Raw genomic sequence first — 27,336 nt, forward strand, 5'->3', positions numbered from 1 at the left:
GCAGGCGTCTAAACTGCTTTACTCGTTATCTGTTTTGTGTTACGTGTAAACGCTGTTGCTCATAGCCTGCCATTACGCTGTGTATGTCTTCTTCTTCTTCTTTACTTTGTCTAGTTATTTATAGCAAAATTTTTCGAAGTAACTTGCTCTGCCTTACCTTTTTTATTTTTTTTTTTTTGCATTTTTCTACTGTCGCCTTCCTGTCGTTGCGCTGCTGTTGTTGTTGTGTTGTTTTGCTACAGCAAGCGTTATCCTGTTTTTATATTTGCCCAAGACAAATTGTATGCTTCACGCATGATAAGAATTCCGTAAGCTATTCGTATATACCGTTATGTGTATATTCTCGTAGTTATTCCTTGCTTTTGGCGGCATTAAACGCATTAACATTGACAAGTTGCCCGCGGGAAACTTTATGTGACACGTGACTGTTGGAAACCAAGAAAAATATAAACAACAGCAAATGGATAAGTGAGGTTAGAATTTTGATATTTTCCTTCATAAGCGTAATTTCTTCATACACCGGGGCAAATTGTTATTTAGGGAAGAGACTGATGAGAAGTTATAGATAACGGTTTGGTCTTGTTTTATAAATAATAACAGCATATCTCAAGCAACCCTGAAAGTTTTTAACTTTGCTTATCTGATAATATGTGAGAGAGTATCAATGTCTTGGATTTTTTTGTTTTTGGAAAAATTTGATTTCTGAGACAAAAATGCAAAATTAAGGAAAAATTTTTTTGTAGTATCCGAGTTGTGTTCAAAAAATAACGGGAATTTTAGATTTTTGAAAAAGAAAATATGTATTCATTCGTCTACAATAATATTGCGGCCTTCAAATAGTCCTCATTCGATGTTATGCACTTATGCCAGCGCTTTGTGCAATCGTCGAAACAGTTTTCAAACTCGATTTTTGGGATAGCTTTTGGCTCTTTCAGCGATTTCTCGTATATTTGTAAAACGAAGACCCTTTAAGGGGTTACATGGGTTTCGTAGGTTCAAAAAATCGAATTTTTGTTTTTTGGCTTATTAATTTCTACAACAACTCATAAATATTATACTAAATTTTCAAGTCGAACCGAATAATAGTTTCGGAGATACAAACTTTGGAAGGTGTGCGCTCCAAGTCAGGTATAATTGTTACTCAAAACTTTAAATGCGGTTTTCTCGGAGCAGTGTTTTCAAAGTCGATTATCAAATGTTCTCGAAAACTACTAAACCGATCTTGATAAATTTTTGAACAAGTGTTCGAGATACTACTTACTAGTGTTTGGACGAAGGATTTTATTTATTTTATTTTTTTTAATTACAACTATTTAAAAAAAATGTCAAGCATATTTGACCGAAATTTTTATTTTTTTTGGAAAAATGTCTGCCAAAATTCCAATTTTAACTATTTTGGTCTTTCATTTGTTCAAGCTCGAGTTTATGATCTTCCCTACAACACTTTTTTCATTTTGCATGATCCTGTCAGGAGTTATGCTGCACCTTTTTTCCGAGGGTCAACGGAAATGACGTCACAATGGAGGCGTTTTTATTTTTTTTTTGTTCAATTTCAAATTTCAAAAATTATTCTTTAAATATGTATCTATGTATAACACAGAAAAAAGTTTGAATTAAATAAATAATTTTTTACATAGAAAAAAATATATTGAAAATAGGTCATTTTTTACTCGACAAAACCCATGTATCCCCTTAAGGTTCTCTTTATTTTTGGAACTAGGAAAAAATCATACGAAGTCATGCCTGGCGAATGTGGGGCTGGGCCATCGTTACAGTATTGTTTTTGACCAAGAATTCACGAACAAGCAACGAAGTGTGAGCTTTTAACAAACGAAAATTGCCAAGCTCATAAAAATACGTCTAACGCAGAGACTGCTACCGACAAAGTAAGCAATAGATATTGCGGAAAATTTGGTTATACTTCAGGGGCATGTACATATGTATATCAAAATACTAAAAAAAAATTATAAAATAAAAAAATGTTTTTGATAATTGGACTCGACCTGTGAATTATTGAATTTTACAATTCTTTTTAATTTATGAACACAAATCGTATAATAAAATTTCAATTTGTAAAGTATTCAGTTGAAGCATACTGCAAAATGAAAATCTAGAATTGCTAGTTTTAATAAAGTTTTATACTTGGTTTCCACTCTAATGAATTATCAGTTTAATTTAAATCGATCCCGATTGATATCCTCACAAAGAACCCTTAAATCAATATAAACGTTGAATTAATAATCCCAGTTTTCGAGTCATACACTTGCAAAACAAATTAGTTCGAAACTATTCGGCGAGTAATTCAACTAGCCATGCATACAAATCATCCTACAAAAGTACAGAAGTTCTAAAAGCACATAACTCCACCAGTTCATGTGACCCTTAAATGCGCCAGTTGACCCTTTGTGCAATCAACCAGCTGAATGAAGCTGCTAAACTAACACACACGCACACGCCTCTCTGATTGTAAATGTCTAATTTAAATGCAAATCACAGTCTCGCAAACCTTTCAAAGGGACGCCACACACGGCTCTCGAACACCCACTATCTGACTGTTTGACTGTGCAGTTCCCTCAGCCACTTTTAGCCTTTTGCGCACTCAATCGTTGCAGTTAATTTACAAACAATTAAATCTGTCAGTAACGCCAGCAGTGGCAGCTGCACTCGTGTGTCGCAAGTAAATAGCTCAAAGTCAGTCACAGACACCACACCGCGCCGCCGCACCAAAAGCCAGTCAACCGCTACACCAATCAATGATTCACATTGTCGGGATTTGTCAGCATAAAAATGAACACGATTTACTACGTCGAGTGTGTGGGAGTATAGTACACTAGGATGCTTGAATGTATGCCTCACTCTGAAATTGAAAATGTCACACACACACAGACAACTTGTCATTTGGCCTTTGAAATGTATAGCATCGCATAATGTCCTGGTCATTGAGTGCAGCAAATTACAACAAAGTGTTCCTACAAACACACCATTGTCCTGTCGTACACTCACACTCTTTCTCTGTGTATATATACATACAATCCTTTCCGAAACAATGGTCGCAAGTTTCATTTTGTAGACAGTTGGGGCGCTGAGCTTTACATGTACACTGTATACTGTTGCATGCCACATTCATTTGTATGTATTGTTGTATAGCGGTAACTGCTGTATCCAATCTCATACCGCCATAGCCGATTTACAGCAGTTCACATGATTTAACAAGTGACACTTAGCAATTTGCGCCATTCTAAATCCCAAACCAGATCCTTACATGTGAGCGCTTATCACACAGACCACATTACATGGTTGAATACAACAATTTTGTGGGATCAGCTGCGCGTAAATTGTTTAGTCTTGTCTCATTTACCAATTTACTCTTAGATTAATCCATACAAATTGCAAACTCTTTAGCGGAATCTTCTATGGTGGGCCGTTGGGTTTATTTTTATGAATATGCCCTTGAATGTTTGACCCTCATTATTTAGTTGGGTATGATAATTAGCCAATTAAATTGGAGATGAAAAATTTATATTTATTTAAGATTCCAATAGAGAACTTCATGAACTAATAAAGTGAACGAGGACGGACGTAGTGGCCTAAGCTTGCTTCCGCCGTTTTCCAATAGATGTTTCTAGGGTCAAGCACTGGTCGATTAAATCGATTTAATCGTTTTATATCGATCTTGGACATTTATGTCAACATTAAACCAACAAAATATTTTTTTAGAGATCTGTTTGCATCCCAAACTTATTCTCAACTGAAAATGTCACTTTTTGAGCCGAATTCTCGACATTTGCGGGAAATTTTGCTTTTCTTTTTTAATTCAGAACTTTGTCAGCTCCGTCAGGTCCAAAGATGTTGAGGTCCTTGCGACACATTAGGGTTTCCTTCAAACTAGAATCGTACTAGGGTTACAGATTACGACCCAACTGTAGTTAAGACGGAGCAGTCTGAATCAAATTCTATCCAGTAGTATACACTATCTTCTAAAATGCCATATTCAGCTTATAATAGACTCCTTCTATTATAATTTTCACATATATCTGCATACAAAACACATAAAATTCATAAATCAGGTCAAAAGGTCAAAAGCATGTGTGCCACATAAGCCACAGCCACGCCAAACGTATGTAGACTGTCTGTCTGGCTGCAAATTACACAGCACTACTTATAACATTTGGAATATTTATAAATCACAGAGCTGCTTTGAACCACCATCTAGAGCGTAACACGCACTAAGGACTGCTTTACTGCGAGATAACTCCCCCTCGAGGCTTTCAAGCGAGTCAAACGCGTCATAAATTTGCAATGCAATCAGCCAGGACCAAAAAAAATCTCCAATAAGGGGTTGAATTTACCCACCTTTCAATTTTAAGAAAAAGTTCACCGAGACGCAGTCAGCAAATCAACCAAAGTTTTAGCTAAAAATCAACAACAACTATGTGCTCAAGTAAGCCCTGAGGCCCAAAATGTTAGCTGCCGAGTCGTGCGTGTGCACAAGGGATTAAATTAAAAGCAAAAAGTGAGCAATTTCGAAAGCGCGCAGTAGACACTTTTTGAAAAGAAGCCAGAAGAAAATCAACAACACTAACAACAACAACATATAAGGAATGCTGAAGAAATCTTCAGCAGATTTTGAAAAACTCACAGTCGAGCTGCAGCTCAACGCTTTTTTTACAGTTTTTTCTTGGTTTTGCGAACGGTGGTGGCACCAAAGCACCGTAGTCACGCTGCTGCTGCTGCTGACACTGCGGCTGATGCTGTTGCTGATAAATATTAGTCGCATTGACAATGGCCCTGGTAATGAACAATTGTGGTTATGCACATGTTGTTGTTGTCGATTTTATTGCTGTTGCTGGCACGTCAATATTTGCTGATGCTGCAGTCTCTCGGCACACAGACCGCCCACCATTTATTTTATTTGCTTCTTTGAGTAAACGAAGAAAACGTAGGTATGTAGATATGTTTACCTAAGCGTATATATATTTATTTCATTTTATTTGTTTAACCACCTGTATTTGCTTTTATGCGTATGCGATTGCGATTTACGTGCGATATTTCTCAGATAACGTCACACCTTCCCCATGTGAAATTCGCCCATTACCACCACCCCACACACACACACACACCCTTACTGGTGACTTGAACTGCATACATTCACCGTTTTCATGTTGGCCAACACATTAATGACAGCGGCAACGACCAACAGCGCCACAATTTCACGCAACGCAAGCACTACCGTTGATGCTGCGCGCTGCTGCTTATGTCAACGCAAGTTGTGTGGGCGTGTACGATAATTTTTTTGATTTCACTCAGAGCAATCAGTTGGTCACGAAGGCAGGCAGAAAGACAGACACAGAGACACACTCGACACTTACGCATTGGAAGACACTTGGTTTTCGAATTGGCTTAAATAGTAGTTGGCATTGTTGACGCCACTCTGACATACTTACAACAATTGTTGTTGTTGCAATTATTTTTGGTTTAGTTGCAATTACAGTTTTTCGTTATTCATTCAATTTATTTTATTTTTTGTTATTTTAACTTCGCAGAACGCCATTTTCTTTTGTTGCATGCAACATTTTAAGTTTTTTTTTCACTACATAACCTCATTTATTCGATCAAAATCAGCAAACGTAGTAATTGCGTGCAATACTTATATCACTTATTTCATTAAGATTATCTCCACTGATGTGATTTTTATCTCTCAGGTTGTATGCAGCATGAAGCACTGAAAGTATTCGATGGAGAGGACCTTACAAACAACGCATGAGAGTTTCTTTGAGTGGATTTTAGACGCTTGATTTCTTTCGACTACGAGGAGCTTAAATATGGGCCGAACGAGCCTCAGAAAATATTCAAATATTTCGACTCAAAAAATTTTAGATATTGAAGTACGGAGATAACAGCTTTACCTTACCATGGATATGTCTTCAAATCTGATTAGTGGATTTGTAAAAAACTTTTCAGGCGATAATGAAAACACTGGGAACACCGCTGTCTACCGAGAAGTAATCGTATTACCTGAAATGTGAATATTTTATCACTTCGTCGTACATTCCTTTTCAAGAGCACTCTTCACTTCAAGCCCGCTGAAAGTGAGAAAATATGAAGAAAATCATAAGTATTTATTTATGTCCTACTGCTGTTAAGTACGTAGTGTGTTCAAAAAATAACGGGAATTGTAAGATTAAGAATTTCAATGATTTGTCTGTAGCAGCCGCTAGGATGAGACGGGTTTTTATGAGAGCGATTTTCGGTTGTTAAAAGCTCACACTCCGTTGCTTGTTCGTGTATACTTGTCCAAAAACAATGCTGTAACGCGTGCCCAGCCTCAATACTCGCTAGACATGGCTGCATGTGTCTTCTTCCTATTGCCTAGAATAAAGGGAACCTTAAAGCGCCTTCGTTTTACGAACTCACCAGAAATCGCTGAACGAAAATTCCCGATATTTTTTGAACCAAACCGTATACCAAAACACACTTGTTAGTTAATACAGTTCTCGCCCTTTGACTCATCGAGCACCTTCGAAATCGTCGGTTTGGCATTTAATATACACGAACAGCGAAACCATAAATTGTCAATTTGTTCGGCATATTAATATCAACATCACAAATCATGTATGGAAGGGAAGATGACTCCTTAGGACTAGGGAACAGCAAATAATGCAATGAATGAGAGGAAATAAAGGCAACTTGTTACCAAGCGCAACGATATGCCGAATGGATGCGCTGTGGAACAAGGCCGCAAAGTTAACTAAGCAAGCAAACGCGGCTACATATAGACACTTGTATGTTGCGGTGCCGAAATATAGGTCTTCTGGCCAAAAATGAACGCAGCATATTGTAAAATGCCATATATCGAAGGGAAACATTCGTTGGATGTCGTCGTCGCACCGCATTGGCGCGTGATTAGCATTGGCACAGCGGGCAGGCCGACAAGTCCCGGTCGGTTAGAAGCGGCGCAGACTTAAAATAACCCAATCGCATACGGCAAACGTAAGCGATCAGGCGCTGCTTGTTTTAGTTGAAGCGCGAAGAAGTGATTATTACCAACTCAACGCGCCAATTTTTTGCGCCAAATAAAACAGTCTCACTTGCCTCTACCATTCGTGGTGAGAAAGACAAGACGCGCATGCGCAAAAGTGTACATAATTGGCTGTTGATGCGCGCGCGAAGATCACACTTGCACTTAAATATGCGCCTGCGCTGTGCAAAAGTATGCGATTATGCTATGTGTCTGCTTATTTGGATGCAAGCATTGTGGCATATTCTCACACAGCACACAGCCACATGCCGCATGCAACAAATTCATATGTATGTATGTACAAATGTGTGAAAGCGCTCGCTTTCGTGTGCAATAATTATGCACGGCTCATAAATTGTGCGCTGATTCTGCGCGCGCATGCAACCAAGTGCGCTCAATGCGCATGCGGCGCGTACGTGAAACACCAAATAAATCCACTAAAATGGACATTGATTTAAATAACAGCGATTAAAGTTAATCGCCTTTGACGGCATATTTTGCGCATACGCATCGCACACTCACAGACACATACCCGCTTGGAAGTGAGAAAATTGTCGGCTTTTAACAAGTTCAGCGCTGGAGCGTTCAATGCCAAGACGGTGATTTATTGGGGGTGGAAATCGCTAAAAAGCAACTGAAAAAATCAGCAGGGGAAAACTAGAATAATAACTGATTTATTCTTATAAGTAAAATATAGAATTTTTGATTAATGTTGTTAAAAAGTATGTATTATAAGTTAAAATGTACACAATAATTAAGCGCAATATTTGTAAAAATTTAAATAAAATAAATAAAAAATATTAATAAATTGTTTTATTTTTGTGACACTAGTTATCTATTAATATGTATATATTTATACAAAATGTTTCGAACAGCAAATTTACACTTTACCCTTAAAAAAGTATCACAATTTTAAAAATAAAAAAATTTAAATTCTACAACTTTAACACATTTAAGTTTTATGCAATTGTTGCATTAAATGTCTAAAAATTATTAATTTCAATTTCTTATAAACATTTGCATGTATTTTATTTCAATAATTCCATTTGAATTAAAAATTTAATTATTTAATAATTTTAATTATTATTTTACAATAATTAAATAATTATTAAAACAATTAAAAGAATAAATTTTTAAAGATAGTTTTTAAAGTTTTATTCTTTAACATTTTTTAAATTTTTGAATCACCCTACATCATTCTTTGATGCAGAAGAAAAATCTCTTTTACGCACAACCGTCTGCCTACCAGGCGAACATATTAAGCAGTCGGTGTCCACATGCAGCTGGTATTTCTCAAAATTTGTTTGTGCATATTGGCATGCACAATATGACAACAACAAAAATTCATATTTGCATTGCTTTGATATTTGACAAAAACAATCATTCGTTTCCAATTGTCCACTGCATTCCCCAAATGGAATGTGCGTGCCGTTATTTTGCGACGTGTGTTTTTGCAATATTCTCATTTACATATGAACATATATAGCGATCAACAACAAGCAACGATCCACAAAGAACAACGATCAACAACAAACAATCATCAATGAATGCAGTGAATGAAGGAAAGTTGTTGGTAGATTTTTGCAGAAGAAAATATTGGCGCACAATTGCTCATGCTGTCATCTGCCTTTACTGTTCGCCTGATAGCAGCGAGTGCTTCTGCATATGGAAATTGCCTATATTCTCGCATTAAAATTTCCCCCCCCACACTCTACCACAAAAAGTAATCTTAAATTAAACACCCTAGAGTCATAAATCAGCCTGCAGTACCAGGCGCGTATGAAAACCAGCAAGGTGATTTTCTCATGCAATCACCTGGAGCATTTTGTTGCTCTTTCATATGTCCACTTGAATTTTTGCGTGCAACAACACTGCAGTTTGCAATTGTGTTTACAATGTTTATGACAAAAAGGAATATGAATTAATAATGAAATCCATAGTTGTTTGTGCTCTCGAACTGTTATGATTTTATTATTATTGTAGCATCAGCTGATCGCATAATGCACAATGTAAATAGTGATCACAGGGTGATCTGACTGCATTTTTTGTGCGCCCGTTAGCACAGCATGCACCGCGTGAACATTTTGTTAACTTTTTATTAAATTCATTAAACATTGCATACAAATTAAATATAGAAAATATCTATTAAATCTAAACAATTTTTTTGTTTTATTTTGATATTAATTAATTTAAAAGGTAAATATATAAATAATAAAATGAAATAACAAAATACATTGTTTTATTATTTAATTATTATTTTTTTTTTTAATTTGTGAAACACCCTACATCGCACTTTGTGATGCAGAAAAAAACTCTTTTACGCATAGCCGTCTGCCTACCAGGCGAACATATTAAGCAGTAGGTGTCCGCATGCAGCTGGTATTTCTCAAGTTTTAATTGGGCATATTGGCATGCAGAAAATTGCAACAACAATCCTTCGTTTCTAATTGTCCACTACATTCCCGAAATGGAATGTGCGTGCTGTTATTTTGCGCCGTGTGTTTTTGCAATATTTTCGTTTACATATGTATGAACATATATAGCACTCGACAACAAATAACGATCCACTAAAAACAACGATCAACAACAAACAATCATCAATGAATGCAGGGAATGAATGTGTTGTTGGACGCAGGAATTCAATGGGACATATGAAAAAACAACAAAATACTGCCGGTGAATGCATGAGAAAATCATCTTGTTGTTTTTCATGTGCGCCTGGTACTCCGCGCTGATTTATGACTGAAGGCTGATTAATTTTATATTAGTTTTTGTGGGAATGTGTGGGGGGGGGGGGAAATATTTCTTGGAGAAAATATAGATATTTCCATATGCAGAAGCACTCGCTGCTATCAGGCGTACAGCAAAGGCAGATGACAGCATGAGCAAATGTGCGCCAACATTTTCTTCTGCAAAAATCTACCAACAACTTTTCTTCATTCACTGCATTCATTGATAATTGTTTGTTGTTGATCGCTATATAGGTATGTTCATATGTCAACGAAAATATTGCAAAAACACACGGCGCAAAATAACAGCACGCACATTCCATTTGGGGAATGCAGTGGACAATTGGAAACGAATGATTGTTTTTGTCAAAGATCGAAGCAATGCAAATATGCATTTTTGTTGTCTGTCCCACAACATAGGCATATGCTGAGATGTGGAGTTTGTTGTTGCAATTTTCTGCATGCCTATATGCACAAACAAAACATGAGAAATACCAGCTGCTTGCGGATACCTACTGCTTAATATGTTCGCCTGGTAGGCAGGCTTAAAATAGGTTTTTTTTCTACTGCTTCAAAGTATGATGTAGGGTGATTCAAAAATTTAAAAAGTGTTAAAGAATAAAATAGTTGACATAAAGTTAAAAATATTTTTGGTATTTTTTATTATAAAACTCTGATATTGTGTTTTATTTTAGGGTATAGCTGAAAAATATTTTATTGTTAAAATAATTATTATAAACCTCTAAAAGGACTCGAAGAATGAAGAAATGTCGACTTTTCCGTGCAAAAATTTATGTTACGAGTATAAAAATTATTTACATTTAATAATAAGCCAGCATTGAATTTTATTGAATTAAATTAATAAAGATTTTATAGTTTATTTAAACACACTTTATTTTTTATTTATTTTTTTATTTATTTTATTTTGTATTATATTATCTTACTTTATTTAATTTTACTTTACTTTATTTTATTTTATTTATTTTTTTTATTTTGTTTTATTTTATTTATTTTTTTCTATTTTGTTTTATTTTATTTATTTTTTATTTTATTTTGTTTTTTTTTATTTTATTTTTTTTTATTTTATTTTATTTTATTTTTTTATTTAATTTTATTTTATTATTTTTTATTTTATTTTATTTTATTATTTTTTATTTTATTTTATTTTATATTTTATATTTTTTATTTTGTTTTATTTTATTTTTCTTTATTTTATTTTATTTTATCTTATTTTACTTTATTTTTTTTTTATTTTATTTTATTTTTTTTTTTAATTATTTTATTTTAGGATTAAAGCAAGCGTTAGCGTAATTTTACTATTATAAAATATTAAATCAAATGTTTTTTTTCAAAAGAATATAAATCCAATAAAAATTTCCTCAAATTATTAGTAAAATAAAACTACTTTATTGCACTCTCAAAGGCTTAGCAGCAAAGAAAGTAAGTATTTCATATCTCATCCTACACTCCTGCACTCCTGAACGCAACTTTTCACTCACTGACGCTTACATTTTTCCCACAACTAAACGCTTATAAACATAATTGCGTATATTTCGCCATCACGCTGTTGTCATGCCCAACGGTGCCAACAAAAGCGCTTAAGTTGACAACCAATTAAAATTCATTTGCGACAAGCAGGTAGAAAATCAGTTTCTTTCGCCAATTCTTGACATGTTGTGATGCGGCTTATCAGCGAAAAACATCTCAGTTGCATAGCCTCAGCCTCGACACAGTGGAGCGTAGCTGCAGATCAGCGGTGATCGTGTGAAGATACGCGCGCCATTACATGCGACTTAAGGCGAGTATTTTCCGGGAATCGCAACTAAACGTTCCGGCTCGTTTATCAAACATATGTCACTTGGGTGCCTCGGGGGAGTGCAGACGCCGACATTTCCACTTGCCACACGGCTGATTTGCCTCCACTGTCCACTGTTGCTACTGTGACACTGTGCTTTATAACGCTTTTGATCGGTTCATTATTACTTCGACATGGTGGTCAAGTGTCATATTAGCATATGTATGTGTGAGATGTCCCTTTAACTTTGCGCTTTGTAATGCCTCCATTTTTCATTAACAATTCGACGCTCATCAGCTTATCTGCGTCGCTGATCGCATTTCGCGCTCAAGCCTGCCGACCATACCAGCGGTGTATGATTGGCTATTCAAATTTATAACAAGCTTGCGCATGAGCTATGCCTCTGTGGCGAATTGCCGCCGCATATTACTGTGACAACGACAAATTGGTGGTAATTACAACGAAACAAGCTACATACATAATATTTATCGTGATCGCGATTAAAATCTCGTCGCGTTCGCATGAAGTTGGTCAGTGGAGCGATTGCGCGCTTCAAAGGTTGCAGATAAATATGATATTTTGTTGCAATTTTTTGTTGCGCTTTAAATGCGTGCCATCTACGCAATATTTATGCATGATATGGTATAGATATGTACGAGGTGTGTTCAAAAAATAACGGGAATTTTCGGTTTTTTTGAAAAAATATTTATTCATTCGTTTACATTCCACATTTCAAATCTTGTAAAACGAGATCCCTTTAAGGTTCTCTTTATTTTTGTGAATTCGAAATTCCCGTTATTTTTTGAACACACCTTGTATGTTCATATATTTTTAATTGACATCAAAAGAGCTTGGGCTAGTAAATTTTTTAAATCTTATATTATATTTAAACTAGTATAAACTAAGTTAATTTACACAGTGAAAACATAATTTTGAAAGCATTTTTGAATTTTTTTTTACTGTGTTACATGTGCGTAAGTTATATGTTTTATTGAAAGCATAATTAAGCGAATCTTTGTGTGCATATATTTATGTAAATCAATTACATAATACCAAATTTCAAAAAATTGTATTAAATTGGTAACCTTAAATATTTTTCAAAAATCAATTTTCTCGAATCTATGTAACTACGAATTACTGCAGTTTTTAAAAAGATCTGATGTTGATGCAAGAAAGCTTAAATTGCACTTAAATAAACGATTTTCAACCGAAAAATTTTTTTAGACCCCAAATATAAAAAAAAATCTAAACTAACTTCAAATTGACGCCATAATTTAGATAATACGCTTCTTGATCAGCAGATAATAAAATTAGTAAAAAGTTTCAAGTTGCGCCTATCAAAATAAACTGGTATATACATAAACATATGTACATACATACATATATACAATTTGATTTCAACACACAGTGAGTTAAAGTCCTCACGAAAACTATATGCGCCGATATGGCTGATTGCGGTCTCTATGTCTTTGCGGCGCACGATTATCCAGTTGATAACGCCTTCGAAATGTGTTATCCTCATAACGGTGATTATCCTGCGCATAATCAACATATTGATTATAGTGTGAACGCATTGTGTCATAATTGTGGTGATTGGGTAGGGGATAGCTTGTGCCACCTATAATTGATAAGTTAAAGCATATGTTGGCGGATTTTTCGAATTTTACACGTGCCACAGGCACACACCCTACTGTTGTTGACTCAATTACCTTGCGAGAAATGTCTATTGGTATTTACATAACGGCTGCTATAGTTGCGCTCATTTCGCTGTGAGTTCGGAAAACTGTTATCCAAAAATTGACGCGCCGGCTGTGCCGCTGCAGCGTTAGCAGCGCTGGTTAAGCGTTGGCGATGCGCATACGCTTCCTGTCGCACACGTTCGAAACGATCGCGCCTATCGAACTCTTTCGGCGATTGCGATGGCGGTAGTGGAGGTGGAGGTGCCTTTGATGCGCGCCAGGATATCGGTTCCTTGCTCGGCGCCTCATTCAAGGGATTCTCAACTCGTCTGCTGACGTCCTTCGATGCGCGCCATGATATCGGTTCTCTGCTGGGCGCCTCATTCAACGGTTGCTCAACTCGTTTACTGACGTCCACATTATTTAAGGGGCTGTTGGCATCTTTGGGCGCTTTCGTTAAATCATAAAGCGAGTCTAAATAGTTTTTCCGCTCGATTTTGTGGCCACGCGAAAGGTTGAATTCTAACGGAAGAAAGGGAAAGTCAAAATGTAATAAAAAAAAAAAAAAATTCGAATGAACAGAATTTAGACTTGGCATTATTGCTCAATTTTCGAATGGTAATTTAACCAACAAAAAATTGTTGGTAGAAAGTAAAACGAAATGTCAAAAGAACCCATCATTTTTGGAATCTGATTTTAATATGGAGAAATTAATAGTTGATACAATAGTGTGAAAAAAACAATAGTAGTGTGCCAAGAGCTTTTCGAAACTGACTCGTAACACAAAAATATATCGTTTTATGAACGAGATCGTTATTTTAAGGAAGATAAAATAAGTATTGGGTCTACAACTTTGCTTCCGCCGTTTTCCAATAGATGTCTCTAGGGTCAAGCACTGGTCGATTAAATCGATTAAATCGTTTTATATCGATCTTGGACATTTGTGTCAACATTAAACCAACAAAATATTTTTTTAGAGATCTGTTTGCATCCCAAACTTATTCTCAACTGAAAATGTCACTTCTCGAGTCGAATTCTCGGCATTTGCGGGAAATTTTGCTTTTCTTTTTTAATTCCAAGAAAAGTACGGCTGAGGCTCATCGACATTTGTAACCGTTTTTATACAAAAAAAAATGGCGGAAGCAAAGTTGTAGACCTAATAAATAATTTAAAAAAATCTTACTACTTACTGTCTATGGCATCTTCGGGTTTCACATCTAACTCAGATATCATGTAATTGCATATGAGGTAGCCAGTACGGTTGACTCCATGAGTACAATGAACACCAATTAGTTTATCTGGAAAAATAAAATAAAATAAATTATTTATAATATTAAATAAACAGAAAAATAATATAAATATAAAATAGTAGACAGTAACTATTTGTGCAAAATAATAATTTCATTAGATAATAATAATTTACATTATAATAATAAAAACAAAATATATATAAATAAAACAAATTATAATAACTAAAGAAATAGGACTATAGCACTATTCACATATTTTACCGAAAGTTTATTAAAAAAAAAATTATAAAAAATCATATCTTATCTATAATACATATTTCATTTAATTCTGCAGTCTTTGCTTGCAGCCGCTTCCATACTTCTAGAGTGATATTAGTGAGAAATTCTCGAGTCATAAGCGAATATGTTGATGGAAATGCCACAAAGCAGATATTATTTGCAGTAAAGATGCCATTGTCGGCTAACAAAGCCCACAAAGGCCACAAAGAATGCACCAAAATGTAAAAGTGCATAAAAGAAATCGACCACAAAATTTTAATTTACAAAAACCAACCGCAAAAATATGTCAACACCCACACACGGCGACGCAAAAATGAAGCGCTGGCCGGCATATGCACGCGTATTGTTGCAGGCAAAGCCACTGACGGCTACACTGAACGCAGAAGAGTCTAAGTACACAGTACGCAGTATACAAATACAGAAAAAAAATACAAAAATGCGCATGTGTTGAAAGCTGGAGACGTGAAAGATGCAACCAACAACAATAACTACAACAGTAACAACATAGTGTTTAACATGGGCAATAAATTTCGAAAAACATGTCAGCGCAACAGCAGCACAAAAAGAAGCGAGTGCTATGCGCATGCGCATTTTACATGAGATTCGTCATGTTTGCATTGGCTTGCTTGAACTATTGCACAGCGGCTAAATGGAGGTAAGCTCCAGCCAGCCACTCATTGCACTGCAGCTGCCGCCTCCGCTACTGCTGTTGTTGGCGCAGTTGTCTCTTCTTCAGACGCCATGGTCTTTGCCAATGCCTTGATAGTACTGTTCTTGTTGACGACGTCGACCACCGCAAATACTGATTTGTTGTTATTTGTGCTTTACTTGTTCATAACGTTATGTTTGCAATATCAATTTGTGAGTGCATTGTTTACCTAGATTTGTATTATGTCTGCCACTAATTTTATTGGCCGCTGCGTAAATTGTTCCTTTGCAAAAACAAGAGAAAAAAATGACTTTAAAGGATGGAATTTGTTACTCAAGCCGACAAACGCTAATTTGAGCTTTTAATGGACACACTATTGTAGAAAAAAATCAAGATGCACTACTAAAAATAAATATTCCTGGAACTCGAAAATTCAACACGCACTAACTTTTATTATCACTATAAACGTGACAATTGTTAAGAGCTGTTGGAAAAAAAGATTTTGCCAACGACTTATGGCTTATTTGAGAAAGTAATTGTTGGAATTTTAGAGCACGTCTCAAAAGTCTAGGTTAATTGTTGGTGTTAAACTTGTGGGACGTTTGCACGAAATGGTAACATGTCGACAAACTACCATTTAGAAAGGAGTTACATTAAAGTGGGTGCACTTGCGAGAGAGACTCATAATTGGCTTGAAGCAAGAGTGGTGAATACCGAAGGCATGACTTAGTTTTAATGCCGGTGAATAGTTGATGCACGTGTTGATTATTAAAGAGGAATGCGCTTGATTTTACACAAAATATCAGATAAGAAAAGCAAATGTTAGAGTACGCTATAGCATATGTACATATCTCTATCGAAGTAAACAAAATGAAGTCAATTCTAGATAATATTCGAAAATATACATACTTAAGACTATTTTTTTTTTTAATATTTATAAATTAAAATATTCTACAAAATACTTAAAACTTTTCTACAAACATAATAAAAAATAAATTGAAAGTAAGGAAAAAATTCAGTTTGCTAATAAGTTTTGATTTACATACCGTTATCCGAGTTTTTGTTTAAAAAATTAACTACAATTTTTTTGAATCTGCAAATAGATGAAAAAAATCATTTTGAAAAATTTAATAAAAATTATAAATATTTTTCTATATATGTAGATTTAGGCGATACTTACTCATCAACCAAATTAGGCGGCGGGGTGTGATGCCCAGGTATCATTAATTTCTTGTACTCCAAGCCTCTTTTTACAAAACTCTAGGAGAACGGAAAACAAATACATATATAGAATACGCTTATTAGAAAAAAAAAACTATAAGGAATACCTACATCTGGCGTATAGTAACGGGAAGTATTCGTCAGATCTATGATCATACCTAAATTTGGTACTGAGTTCAGTAAAATTGAATCATCTAGGCGCAGCTGCTTTTCCACATTTTGATTAACGGCCTATGGAAAATGAAAAGTAAAGATACATATATTTTGAATATTGAAATCGAAAATGATAAATTTGATTATCTACTTCAGATTTTTAATACATACATACATAAAAATAACATTTATTTATAGGTTTCATTACAGCCTGTGTTAACTGTTAAAATATTCGCAATTCATTATGCAAAGACAAAATTGAAAAATACCAACCAATAGCCCCGCAAGTCATTTAGCAAAGAGACCACCCTAAATGTCCGGCAAAATAAATTGCTTAATTAACGAAAAATAATAAAAGGCATGCACTGTGTACAACAAATATGCATACGCATATTCAGTTTCCACTAAACACTTGCGCATGCGTGTATCTTTTCAGCTACGGTGTGACATGTCTTGCCTGGGAGCGAATTTCTGTGTGGCATAATTAATATAAATTTAACTTTAAGCCGCAACAAAGAATGCGTTGTATGCTGCGATCGAAAAACTGTATATGAATTGAGTAAATAGCAATACGCAAGGTATAAAGACACGCAGATAGCAACGTCGTATCTACTACCGCAGCCAACTGTGCTCCCTTTAGGAGTTGCTGTTATTTAATTAAGTAAAACAATTTAATTTCATATTCATATTTTCCTTGAGTTTAATATGAGATGGCGCCTCAACATGTTGTTCCGGCACCATCAGTCAGTAGGCCTGTGGTCCACAAGCTAACTGTGTACACTTTTATTTTCTTTTTTTAAAGCATAATTCCCAGACCTTGTAGCAAGAAAAAATATTTCTGTTTTTGGCCTTATATATGTATAATAGAGTTTGACCTAACCGAATGCGGTCCTGTAAGTTACGAATGAAGTAAGGTGAAGTTTTTGATTTCAATGGTGCCGGTACTATTGTAACCGGTTTTCGGAATTTTTATATTTTTTGTTTAATTTTGTATAAATTGGCGATTTTTTTTTTTCAAAATTGCTTTATTATGTGAGGATATGACTATACCAAACGATCAAACTTGTTCCAAAAATAAACGCTTATGATATTTTAGCGTCAGCTAATTTTCTCCGTAAAATTCTCACCTGTCGAAGCGGCACTTTAAAGGCAATGAATCGTGTTCCTTTAACCCGTTGTCCTATTGGAGTATAGTTAAGCCATCTGCAAAATATTACATATATGTGTATTAATGGCACAAACATTTGAGCATCACGCTGTCACACTGAATTGCCGCCGCTTACCTGTCTGGTATTGAAGGTGCCATAGCTCTGCTACTGCTTGATAGTTGCCGCGCGGACAACAAAAAATATGTAAACACTTTTGAATGCACTTTGAATTTAAGAATATAATGCCTTATTTAAAATATTTGTTAAAATTTAATAATTTGGGAAAAATTATAAATATTTACGAAGATATTTGACATTTATTATCGCACGCACGCACACATGTCAAGATTCAAGTAATGATGCCACCTTATCATAAATTGTTGTCAACAGCACGCACAAAATCCTCAATGAGTATGGTGGGTTTGTAAATAGAAAAGAGATGATTATATTTTATGTTGAAAATACACTGATTGAAAAGGAAAATATTGTGAGAATAATCTATATTCTTATTATTAAAAATATATGACACAAGATGCAGCTGTATTTATATAAAATTTCATAATTTTCATGGTGAGTAGTACAACAAAGTTTAGACCCAAATCAGCGTGTTGAATATCTCTCCATGAACAGCTGTCAGAAGTCGTATTTGACTTTTGGACTTTCGTGGCGATCGCCGAGTAAGCGCTTAATTAACGATATTGTGATTTAGGAAAAATCTTATCAGCTATCATTTTTGCAGGAGTTTGCAGCAAAACCACCTAGAATTTATTTTAGTAATTATTCTTATTTTTTAAATACAATGTTCAGTTCAAATGCAAGGAATCTTATGCGCAGCAGCTTGGTAAGAAAAAATTTATAATTGTGCCCACGTGAAATAAATAAAATTACCTTTATTACAGATCAACCGCTGCAAGAGCACCTTGGTGTTTGCTGAGCATAACAATGGAGCATTAAATCCAATTACATTAAACACTATCTCAGCTGCGAAAAAGATCGGAGGTGATGTCACAGTGTTGGTAGCTGGCACCAAATGTGGTCCGGTAAGTGCATTATTCGTATTCACTACATACCTACGTATGTATGTTTGCATAATCAATTACAAACTATAATCATTTAAAATATTCTAGGCATCTGAAGCTGTTGCCAAGGTCGAAGGTGTTGCGAAAGTGTTGGTGGCAGAGAATGCTGCTTTCAATGGTTTCACTCCTGAGGCCATAACTCCCCTAGTGCTGGCAGCTCAATCTCAATTCAAGTTCACACATATTTTGGCAGGCGCCACCGCTTTTGGAAAGAATGTGCTACCACGCGTAGCATCTAAATTGGATGTGTCGCCTATTTCTGAAATCATCGATGTAAAGAGCGAAGACACCTTCGTGCGCACCATTTATGCTGGTAACGCCATATTGACTCTACGTTCCAAGGATCCCGTTAAAGTGATAACCGTACGTGGTACTAATTTCGCACCTGTCGCAGCTACTGGTGGCAGCGGCGCCATTGAACAGGCACCAGCCGGTGATTATGCCTCTCAATTGAGTGAATTTGTGTCGCAAGAACTTACCAAATCCGACCGTCCAGAGTTGACTAGTGCCAAAGTGATTATATCCGGCGGACGTGGTCTGAAATCGGGCGATAACTTCAAGTTACTCTATGATCTGGCTGACAAATTTGGTGCTGCTGTAGGTGCTTCTCGTGCCGCCGTTGATGCTGGTTACGTGCCCAACGATCTGCAAATTGGTCAAACTGGCAAAATTGTTGCGCCCGAATTATATATTGCTGTTGGCATCTCAGGCGCCATCCAACATTTGGCAGGCATGAAGGACTCCAAGACAATAGTGGCCATAAACAAAGATCCCGAAGCACCAATCTTCCAGGTGGCAGATATTGGTTTGGTCGCGGATCTTTTCAAAGCTGTACCAGAATTAACCGAGAAATTGTGAGGCTACAACGTCGGCATTCGTCGTCCGAAATAAACCGCAGTGCATTTATTTTATTTGATTTTCGTAACAAAAGTCTACCAACAATTACTTTATAATTGGTTGCAATTTAATACTTTTTTATTTGTATACACCATGTATGTGTTAGTTCGCATTCCGCGCATCATGTAGAATCCTACCACTACCCAAGAAATACTTTTTGTTTAAGAATAAAATTGCTAAACTTTTATAATATCTAAATGCACAAAATGTTTTTATTTGTTTTGTGCGATTTTAGTTGAAGCTTCAGTACGTTACGTAATTGTTTTTGTTGTCTAGCGTGTTATTTGTGTACAATGCGCGGAGGTAAGATCGAATTTTTTCGAAGCATACTTGTAGGCGGCATCAAATTTGGAATATTAAATATGTAATTGAAATTATGAACGGTTTAAAATACAATTAATGTTATTGCTGGGAAAATTTGTTTGTTAGCTAGATCATATGTATATATATTTAGATAGGATGTTTTAAACATACAGTAGAATCATTTACGTCGTTACAGGACAGTAGTTAATTTTCTACCAAAAAAAATGAAAAAAATTCGCTAAAAAAGTAATAAAATTTAGTTACGCACTTCTAGAACAGAAAATACATATTTCCACGAGACATCGCATATCAACTAAAATATAAACATTTTGGTAGCTCTAAATAATACTAAAGATGATTTAGATTAGTTTAGAGCTAAATATGTTACGTCTGTGATTTAGAGTATATATGTATGTATGTATGTATATGAATAAGAGTAGTAATTATAAAATAAGTATCTCTTCATGCTCTAAACATTGCCATTGACAACAAGAGCTGGAAAGCAAAACATGTTTATGCTTTAGTATCTAATCAATGAAGTACAATCTGTTAGTATATAGTACGGATGTATGTAAGTATATAAGTTTAATATAATGTTTAACATAAAAGTGGGCCTGTCACGCTATTCCATAACGCTATGACGTAAGCAAACTAACTAAATTTCCTTCCCAGCGAATTGTGACGTCAATAGTACGTCAATGTGTATAATTTCAAAAATATTTTTCATTTTTTTCAAAAAAAAATAAATATTTTTATTTAATTTAACCTCAATCATCAATAATTTTCCTACTATAAACAACGGCGTGCGCCTTTTCCATGTGATTTCTGTAAGTGAATATTATCGCCTGACCCATTTTGATGCCAATTAACGCAATAATATGATTGTATATAACACATATGTATATAAACAATGTATATTCTATATAATATATGTTTTATAATGTAAATGTCGTAAAAATTTAATACATTTCCTTGTGTTGTTAGGAAATAATAATAAAAAACGTATACAATCAAATTTAAATTTTTTTAAAACATTTCTTACGGTTAAATATAATAAAAACTAAAATACAAATATTTAATTGACATATTATTTGTTTAAAAAATATTTACACTTTCGAAACTAGAAGCGATTCATTATGAATTTTCCTATGAATATTTCAAAGCTGAGGTAAACAAACTATAAACAAAAATATTTACAATTTTTTAAGAAAATATTGAGAGAGACTATGAAAATTGTAGTTATTGAAATGTCAATTAGCCGTCTACAAAGTCAGTGCACAATTAATTTACAAATACTCGTTTTTATTATAAATATTTCATCACTCTGCAGAAAACTGCTTGTCTTGCTTAATTTTGAGTAACCCTATTCACAGATACCACATAAATTTTACACTTCAAAGCAAGATCACTTGCTAATAGGAGATGGCGATCGATCTGTACTGACAAATCTCTAAATGATTTTTGACAATTTAACATTAAAACACTGAATTATTCTCCGAACCCTACTTTTTAACTGTTATTAATTGATTTTTGTATTTTTTAATAATCTAATTAATTTTTTTTTTGCTGCCAGTATCAATAATCTAATGTTGTCATTGTGAACACCCGTACTCGTGACTGTTGTGTTTCGTAATCAAAATAAAATATTAATAAAATGAAATCGAATTAGTCTAATATACTATATAGGCTGCTACTAATTTCCTATTTCAGCAATCTTACGCGATCGTACATTGTATGTACATTGACGTACAAAGATCGCACCGAACATATGTATACACCGGCATGGGGAAATCTCGTTGCCGGCTGTTGTCACACGCGCTTATCAATCAAGAGACTAGACTTTTATATTTTTAGCGAACTTTTGCTCTTTTCCTGATATGAGTGTGGGTAGGCAAGCTGGGCTTGAATATTGGTGTTGCAACAGATCATAAAAAAATATAATAAAAGAACCAAACATGTGCAAGTATATACATTTGTTTGAAAGCACAAATATATATTTTATGTGCATTAAACTTTACTAGTTGGAAGCATACATACACACACACATATATATGTAAGTATGTGGCATATGGGAACTAACCGGTGATTTTAGCTGATGAAATGCGTGTTTTGTATGAAACTAGTTTTGCCTAATTTGTAGCTTTATTTGATTGAGAGTTTGAAGTCGTTCATTGAGTTGTGGCAATTACTTGATCACTTATTTGTCCATATGTAAGACTTGTCAGAATTGAAAACGATAAAATTACCGGAATTTCTTAGATTTTCATCAGGAAATCGTAATGCAAAAATATTTCAAAAATATTGCAAAATCTTGCATTAAAACTTCAAATTTCTTTTTTTGAAACATTGGTTCTAAATGTTTTCGATTATTGACTATTGAGATTACCGCGCTTCTTGCAGAGGTTAAGACTTCAAAAGGCTTGACTAATTAAGTTCTTGATAAGCGAAATAGAGGGATAATGTCACTGCCGGATTTAAGTATGACTTATTAATTCTAAGACAAATAAAATGAAAATTTCGACCAAGCAAATTCAACATACCAAAATCACGTGTCTGAGCACAAGAAATTGAAAAACTTAGCGAAGAAATATTCAGTCAACTTCTAATAGGAACCATATGGCTATATACTATATTATTTTTTTCAAAGATTAGCCAGCAACACGCGCCTTGTGGCCAGAGTACACTCTTCTCCACAGTTGAGACCTTTCGATTTGACCACAAAAGTGTGAAATAAATAAAATATTTTTGTAAACAAATATTGATAAAAAGAAAGAACAAGAAGGCGGATGCTGAAACCGAGATGAAAACAAAACCACTACTACTAACAGGGGATCGCTACTAGTAAAAAGGGTAAAACACAAATCAACTAATATTATTTATAAAAAGAAATTGAATTACTTACTCATAAATAACTCTTACAATGTTATCAATTTCTCTCCCTTCTGCAACTAAGTATTTGATTGACATGTGATGACTGAATGCCTAAGGCGAACAAGGTCAAGTTTTGAATGTAGGTTGGGCCCAGCTGCTATCAATACGAAATATAATAATAATAATAATAACGGCAATATAAGTGTACTTATATTTTACTTGGCAGAATTAATGAATTATCAATTTATGTGAACAGCGTAGGTGAGAGTACGACGCAATTTATGATGTAGTACGGCGTAATTTTGAGCTGCCTGATATGTTGTTGAAGGTCCAAAAAAAAGAACTTTAAATTAAATGGTAATCGGTATAATACCGTAATAACATATGAACGTACCTAATATTTTTATTAAAAAACAATTATATTTTAATAAGAAAAATGGATTTTGACTATTTTTATACCATCGAATATCTTCTATTGCTTCCAATTTTACAATCGACCGCATTCAATTTTTGCTGAACAAGTTTGTGTCAAATATTCACTATCACTTTCATAAAGATCTATGATTTATGCTAACGCTTTACGCAAGCGCAAGCGCAAGGAACGAATCAGGCAACCAAATTGTGGTATGATAATGGGTTACGGTCTAACACCTGACTCACTAGACCACTATGCGCAACTGAACGCCAAGCATATAAGCTGAAGCATACCACTACATGGTAAGAAAAAGTAATAATCCTCGACAATACCTGCAGCAAACTATCGACTAAACGTTGGACGGTCTGCCGCATTTACCATTTTTTCAGGGGACTGTGGAGAGATAAACCAAGCGTTTGTATTTTATGGTTAATTTGTACGTTAACGATTATTGAATATGTAAAACCCAGAAAAATGCGTGTGTATGTGTTTTGAATTGCTGAGACCAACATACATACATATTTACATATATAAAATATACATATGAATATATATATATATATACCTGCAACCATTTACAACCACATCTTGCGTTAACTAACTAATTTGGACACAGCTCCAATCACCGACGTCGACAGCGCTGCCCATAGTCTGTGGCCGTTTAACGGCGGAAACATTGCTGTTGTTTGGGCTGACGGCATGCTGTCGATCACAGTATTTTCCTGGTGATCTAACAAAGCAGACGTACAAGTTCGAGAGTGCGGTAGAAAAAACGCGTGGCGATCGCATATATTTGAGACTACAAAAGTGTAACGGTACACAATAGTGTTTAAGCCGCGATTGTGAAAGGAAGTGTATAGTGAAGCGGAAGAAAAGTGCATAAAAGGAAGTGAAACAAAAAATAAAAAAAAAAAAATATTAAATTAAATACAACAAAAACAAACAGTGCAAAATATTATTAAAAAAATGGCTACCAATGGCAAGCGCGTTTGTGTAATAGGCGCTGGTACAGCAGGACTATGCGCTCTGAAGAATTCACTGCAGCAGGGCATGGACGCAACCGCCTATGAGCAATGCAGTGAGATCGGTGGCACCTGGGTATACACAAAACCGGGTGAGAGTGATGTGCATAGCAGCATGTACGAGGGTTTACGGTAGGTCTGCTTAGGGATTAAAGAAAACCACTTGATCCTGACAATAATTCTACGATTCTTATATATATTTTCATAAAAAAAATAGCACAAATCTACCGAAAGAGGTTATGGGTTACCCAGATTACGCATATCCCAAGGAAATCGAACAATCCTTCGTACCATCCGCGGAGGTGCTGAAATTCCTGCAGTCATATGCGCAGCACTTCGATCTGTCCAAATACATTAAGCTGCAACATGAGATCATACGTGTGCGTCCTTTGAACGAAAAATGGGAGGTGAGTTATGAAAATTTCAAAGAACTTTTATTAGATATAGTGGCCTTATTACACTAGTCTCAAGAAAGCTAAAATATTATTCGAAATTACTCTCAAAATTCCAAAAAAAATTCAAAAAACACTCCAACACAATTATGTTCAAAGCCTTACTTATCGCTTTAACCTCCCTCGTTTCCCTCCCAGATCTACATACGCGACATCAAGAACGACACATTCTTCAAAGAAATCTTTGATTATGTTTTCGTTTGTAACGGACATTATAGCATGCCACTGATGCCAGAAATCGAGGGCATTGATAGTTATAAGGGTAAAAAGCTGCACAGCCATTGGTATCGGAAACCAGATACATTTGAAGGTAAATAGCACAGTAGCAGACTTTATTAGAGATTCAATCGAACGCACATAATCGCCACTTGTCTTCTCTTTAGGTACCACTGTGCTGGTGATCGGCGCCGGGCCTAGTGGCATGGATATTACGAATCACATCAGCAAATTCGCCAAGCATATCTATCTCAGTCACAATTTGGACCCAGCACCGTGCACCGATTTCATGCCGAACGTTACACAGAAGACAGTTGTGCGCCGTTTCACCGAAGATGGTGCCGTCTTCAGGGATGACACCAGCGAAACCTTCGATCACATAATCTTCTGCACTGGCTACAAGTACACGTTCCCCTTCCTCAGCATCGATGTTTCATTGCGCGTCGACGACAACTTCGTGCATCCGCTTTACAAGCATTGCATCAATATACATTATCCCACAATGGCATTGATTGGTTTGCCCTTCTACGTGTGTCCATCGCAATCGTTCGATTTGCAAGTGCGTTTCGCGTTGGCATTCTTCACCAAGAAACGTGAATTTCCAAGCCGCGAGGAGATGTTCGCCGATTTGGAGAAGGATAAGGAGCAGCGACGCAAGAAGGGCCTGACCAATCGGCTGGCGCATGCGATGGGCGATAAGCAGGTGTGCAACATTTTTTTATATGGAATACAATTACAGCTTTTATGAAATAGTAAATTAATATGTTTTCGTTTCTGTTTTTAGTACGACTACTACCAAGATCTCTCCGAAACGGCCGGCATTGAAAACATCAAACCGGTTATCAATAAAATTATGGAAGATTGCAGTCGAAAATACATTTACGAGCTGGCCACATATCGCAATGATCGTTTCAAGGTGCTCGACGATGAAACCTTCGTGAAATTTCCCATGCAATCGGCTTGAAATTAAAATCATCTTTGTGCTACTTCTACTACATGCTGGTTGGGTGCTTCTTGGGGGTTACGGTTACGGGTTCAATGTGCTTACTATATATTTTACGTATATATTTAAATATCATTATGTGTATGCTATAACTTTAATATTAAAATGTAAATAAAATAAATTCATTAACAACTCCATTATGCAGGGTTCATATAGACAATCGTATGGTTTGTATGTAAATGGAAAAATAAAATTTAAAAAAATACTTAATGTCCGAAACACTTTGGTGTTTTGTAAAAACGATTATTAGGAGAAAATATTGAAAAATGCATGCGAGTATATTAAACTCTAATATTCGAATCATAAAGTATAAGATTCCTTGAATTTTATTTTATGATATACGAAGAAGTTTAGCTTTCTTCGAACAAAGCCGCTTCGCGGAAAGCTTTTGGTTTTGCAGAGAACTGATAAATTTGCCTGTGGTTTGTGGTTCAAGTGCATTATCATTAATTTTATTTCAAACAAATCATAAAAAATAATTAAGACTTCCACTTAAAACAATTAACGTCACTATATCAATGAAAGAGGTAGCAAAATTACATGAACTGTTTTGAGGTCCATCTTTGCCCGACTCTGGCTCAAAGTTACTTTTCCGGCCTTAACCTTCAAGAGAAGACTGAGGCTAATTTTAAAGCAAATACAAAAGCCCTTTTCATGCTTGAAAAAAATAAAAAAGCTATAACATATTTTCTCCAAATTTTCATTAAAGCGATTTAAATTCATTTGGCGATTCACAATTCAAAGAAAAAAAATGACGTTGATAATGGCAGGAAATGCACTACGTGGGCTTTAGAGTGCCCATATTTTAAACTAAAATATGTTAATTGACTCAATTAAGAGAAAATACAATTAAATTCGCCTACCAAACAAGCAATTAACAGCCGCGACTGCGTATCTTGGTACCAGTCATCAAAAACTGTTATCAAAAGTGGTAGTTCTGAGCTGAAGAAGTCTTTCAAACATACATGTATGTGAAACTAACTACATGTAAACTACAACAACAAACTAAAGATGTTATTTTATTAGTAGCACAGCGGTTTGAACAGTGGCCGAGATGGCGCTACCATCATGCATTAGCATTAATTACAATCACAAATTTTAAGACTATGAATAATACAAATTAACATAGGTTTATGGAGGCATATGAATGGGTGTAT

General features: G+C 35.1%; 3 protein-coding genes and 1 long non-coding RNA gene across 6 annotated transcripts in view; 3 read left to right on the forward strand and 1 right to left on the reverse strand.

Annotated features, from left to right (window-relative positions):
* LOC128922463 (uncharacterized) overlaps positions 1–7,808 on the forward strand; it is a 130,360-nt gene extending 122,552 nt beyond the window's left edge. Inside the window, exon 3 of the long non-coding RNA XR_008471668.1 lies at positions 5,703–7,808. This is a non-coding gene — a long non-coding RNA (uncharacterized LOC128922463). The remainder of the gene's footprint in view (positions 1–5,702) is intronic.
* Positions 7,809–11,040: 3,232 nt separating this feature from the next.
* On the reverse strand, positions 11,041–18,402 carry LOC105217345 (RNA/RNP complex-1-interacting phosphatase). 2 transcript variants are annotated; one of them, XM_054233157.1, is made up of 9 exons: positions 18,224–18,402; positions 18,057–18,167; positions 17,901–17,976; positions 16,732–16,851; positions 16,580–16,659; positions 16,446–16,492; positions 14,412–14,519; positions 13,252–13,743; positions 11,041–13,160 (listed from the first exon to the last, which is right to left on the reverse strand). In XM_054233157.1, exons 2-9 carry the CDS (start codon positions 18,077–18,079, stop codon positions 12,973–12,975), a joined length of 1,134 nt encoding a protein of 377 aa, XP_054089132.1. In that variant the 5' UTR covers positions 18,080–18,167; positions 18,224–18,402; the 3' UTR covers positions 11,041–12,972. The 2 variants fall into 2 exon arrangements, with proteins under 2 accessions (XP_054089132.1, XP_054089131.1); XM_054233156.1 differs by having other exon boundaries at positions 18,057–18,402.
* A 143-nt stretch (positions 18,403–18,545) lies between these two features.
* Positions 18,546–20,095, forward strand: LOC105217330 (electron transfer flavoprotein subunit alpha, mitochondrial). Of its 2 annotated transcripts, XM_011192273.3 has the most exons (4): positions 18,546–18,598; positions 18,661–18,762; positions 18,821–18,961; positions 19,049–20,095. In XM_011192273.3, exons 2-4 carry the CDS (start codon positions 18,721–18,723, stop codon positions 19,856–19,858), a joined length of 993 nt encoding a protein of 330 aa, XP_011190575.2. In that variant the 5' UTR covers positions 18,546–18,598; positions 18,661–18,720; the 3' UTR covers positions 19,859–20,095. The 2 variants fall into 2 exon arrangements, with proteins under 2 accessions (XP_011190575.2, XP_011190574.2); XM_011192272.3 differs by having other exon boundaries at positions 18,593–18,762.
* A 4,090-nt stretch (positions 20,096–24,185) lies between these two features.
* LOC105217332 (uncharacterized) lies at positions 24,186–26,316 on the forward strand. Its single transcript, XM_011192276.3, has 5 exons — positions 24,186–24,640; positions 24,726–24,915; positions 25,099–25,270; positions 25,344–25,879; positions 25,961–26,316. Exons 1-5 carry the CDS (start codon positions 24,453–24,455, stop codon positions 26,138–26,140), a joined length of 1,266 nt encoding a protein of 421 aa, XP_011190578.2. The 5' UTR covers positions 24,186–24,452; the 3' UTR covers positions 26,141–26,316.
* Positions 26,317–27,336: the final 1,020 nt, after the last annotated feature.

Source organism: Zeugodacus cucurbitae, chromosome 6, assembly GCF_028554725.1.
Source record: "Zeugodacus cucurbitae isolate PBARC_wt_2022May chromosome 6, idZeuCucr1.2, whole genome shotgun sequence".
Lineage (NCBI taxonomy): Eukaryota > Metazoa > Arthropoda > Insecta > Diptera > Tephritidae > Zeugodacus > Zeugodacus cucurbitae.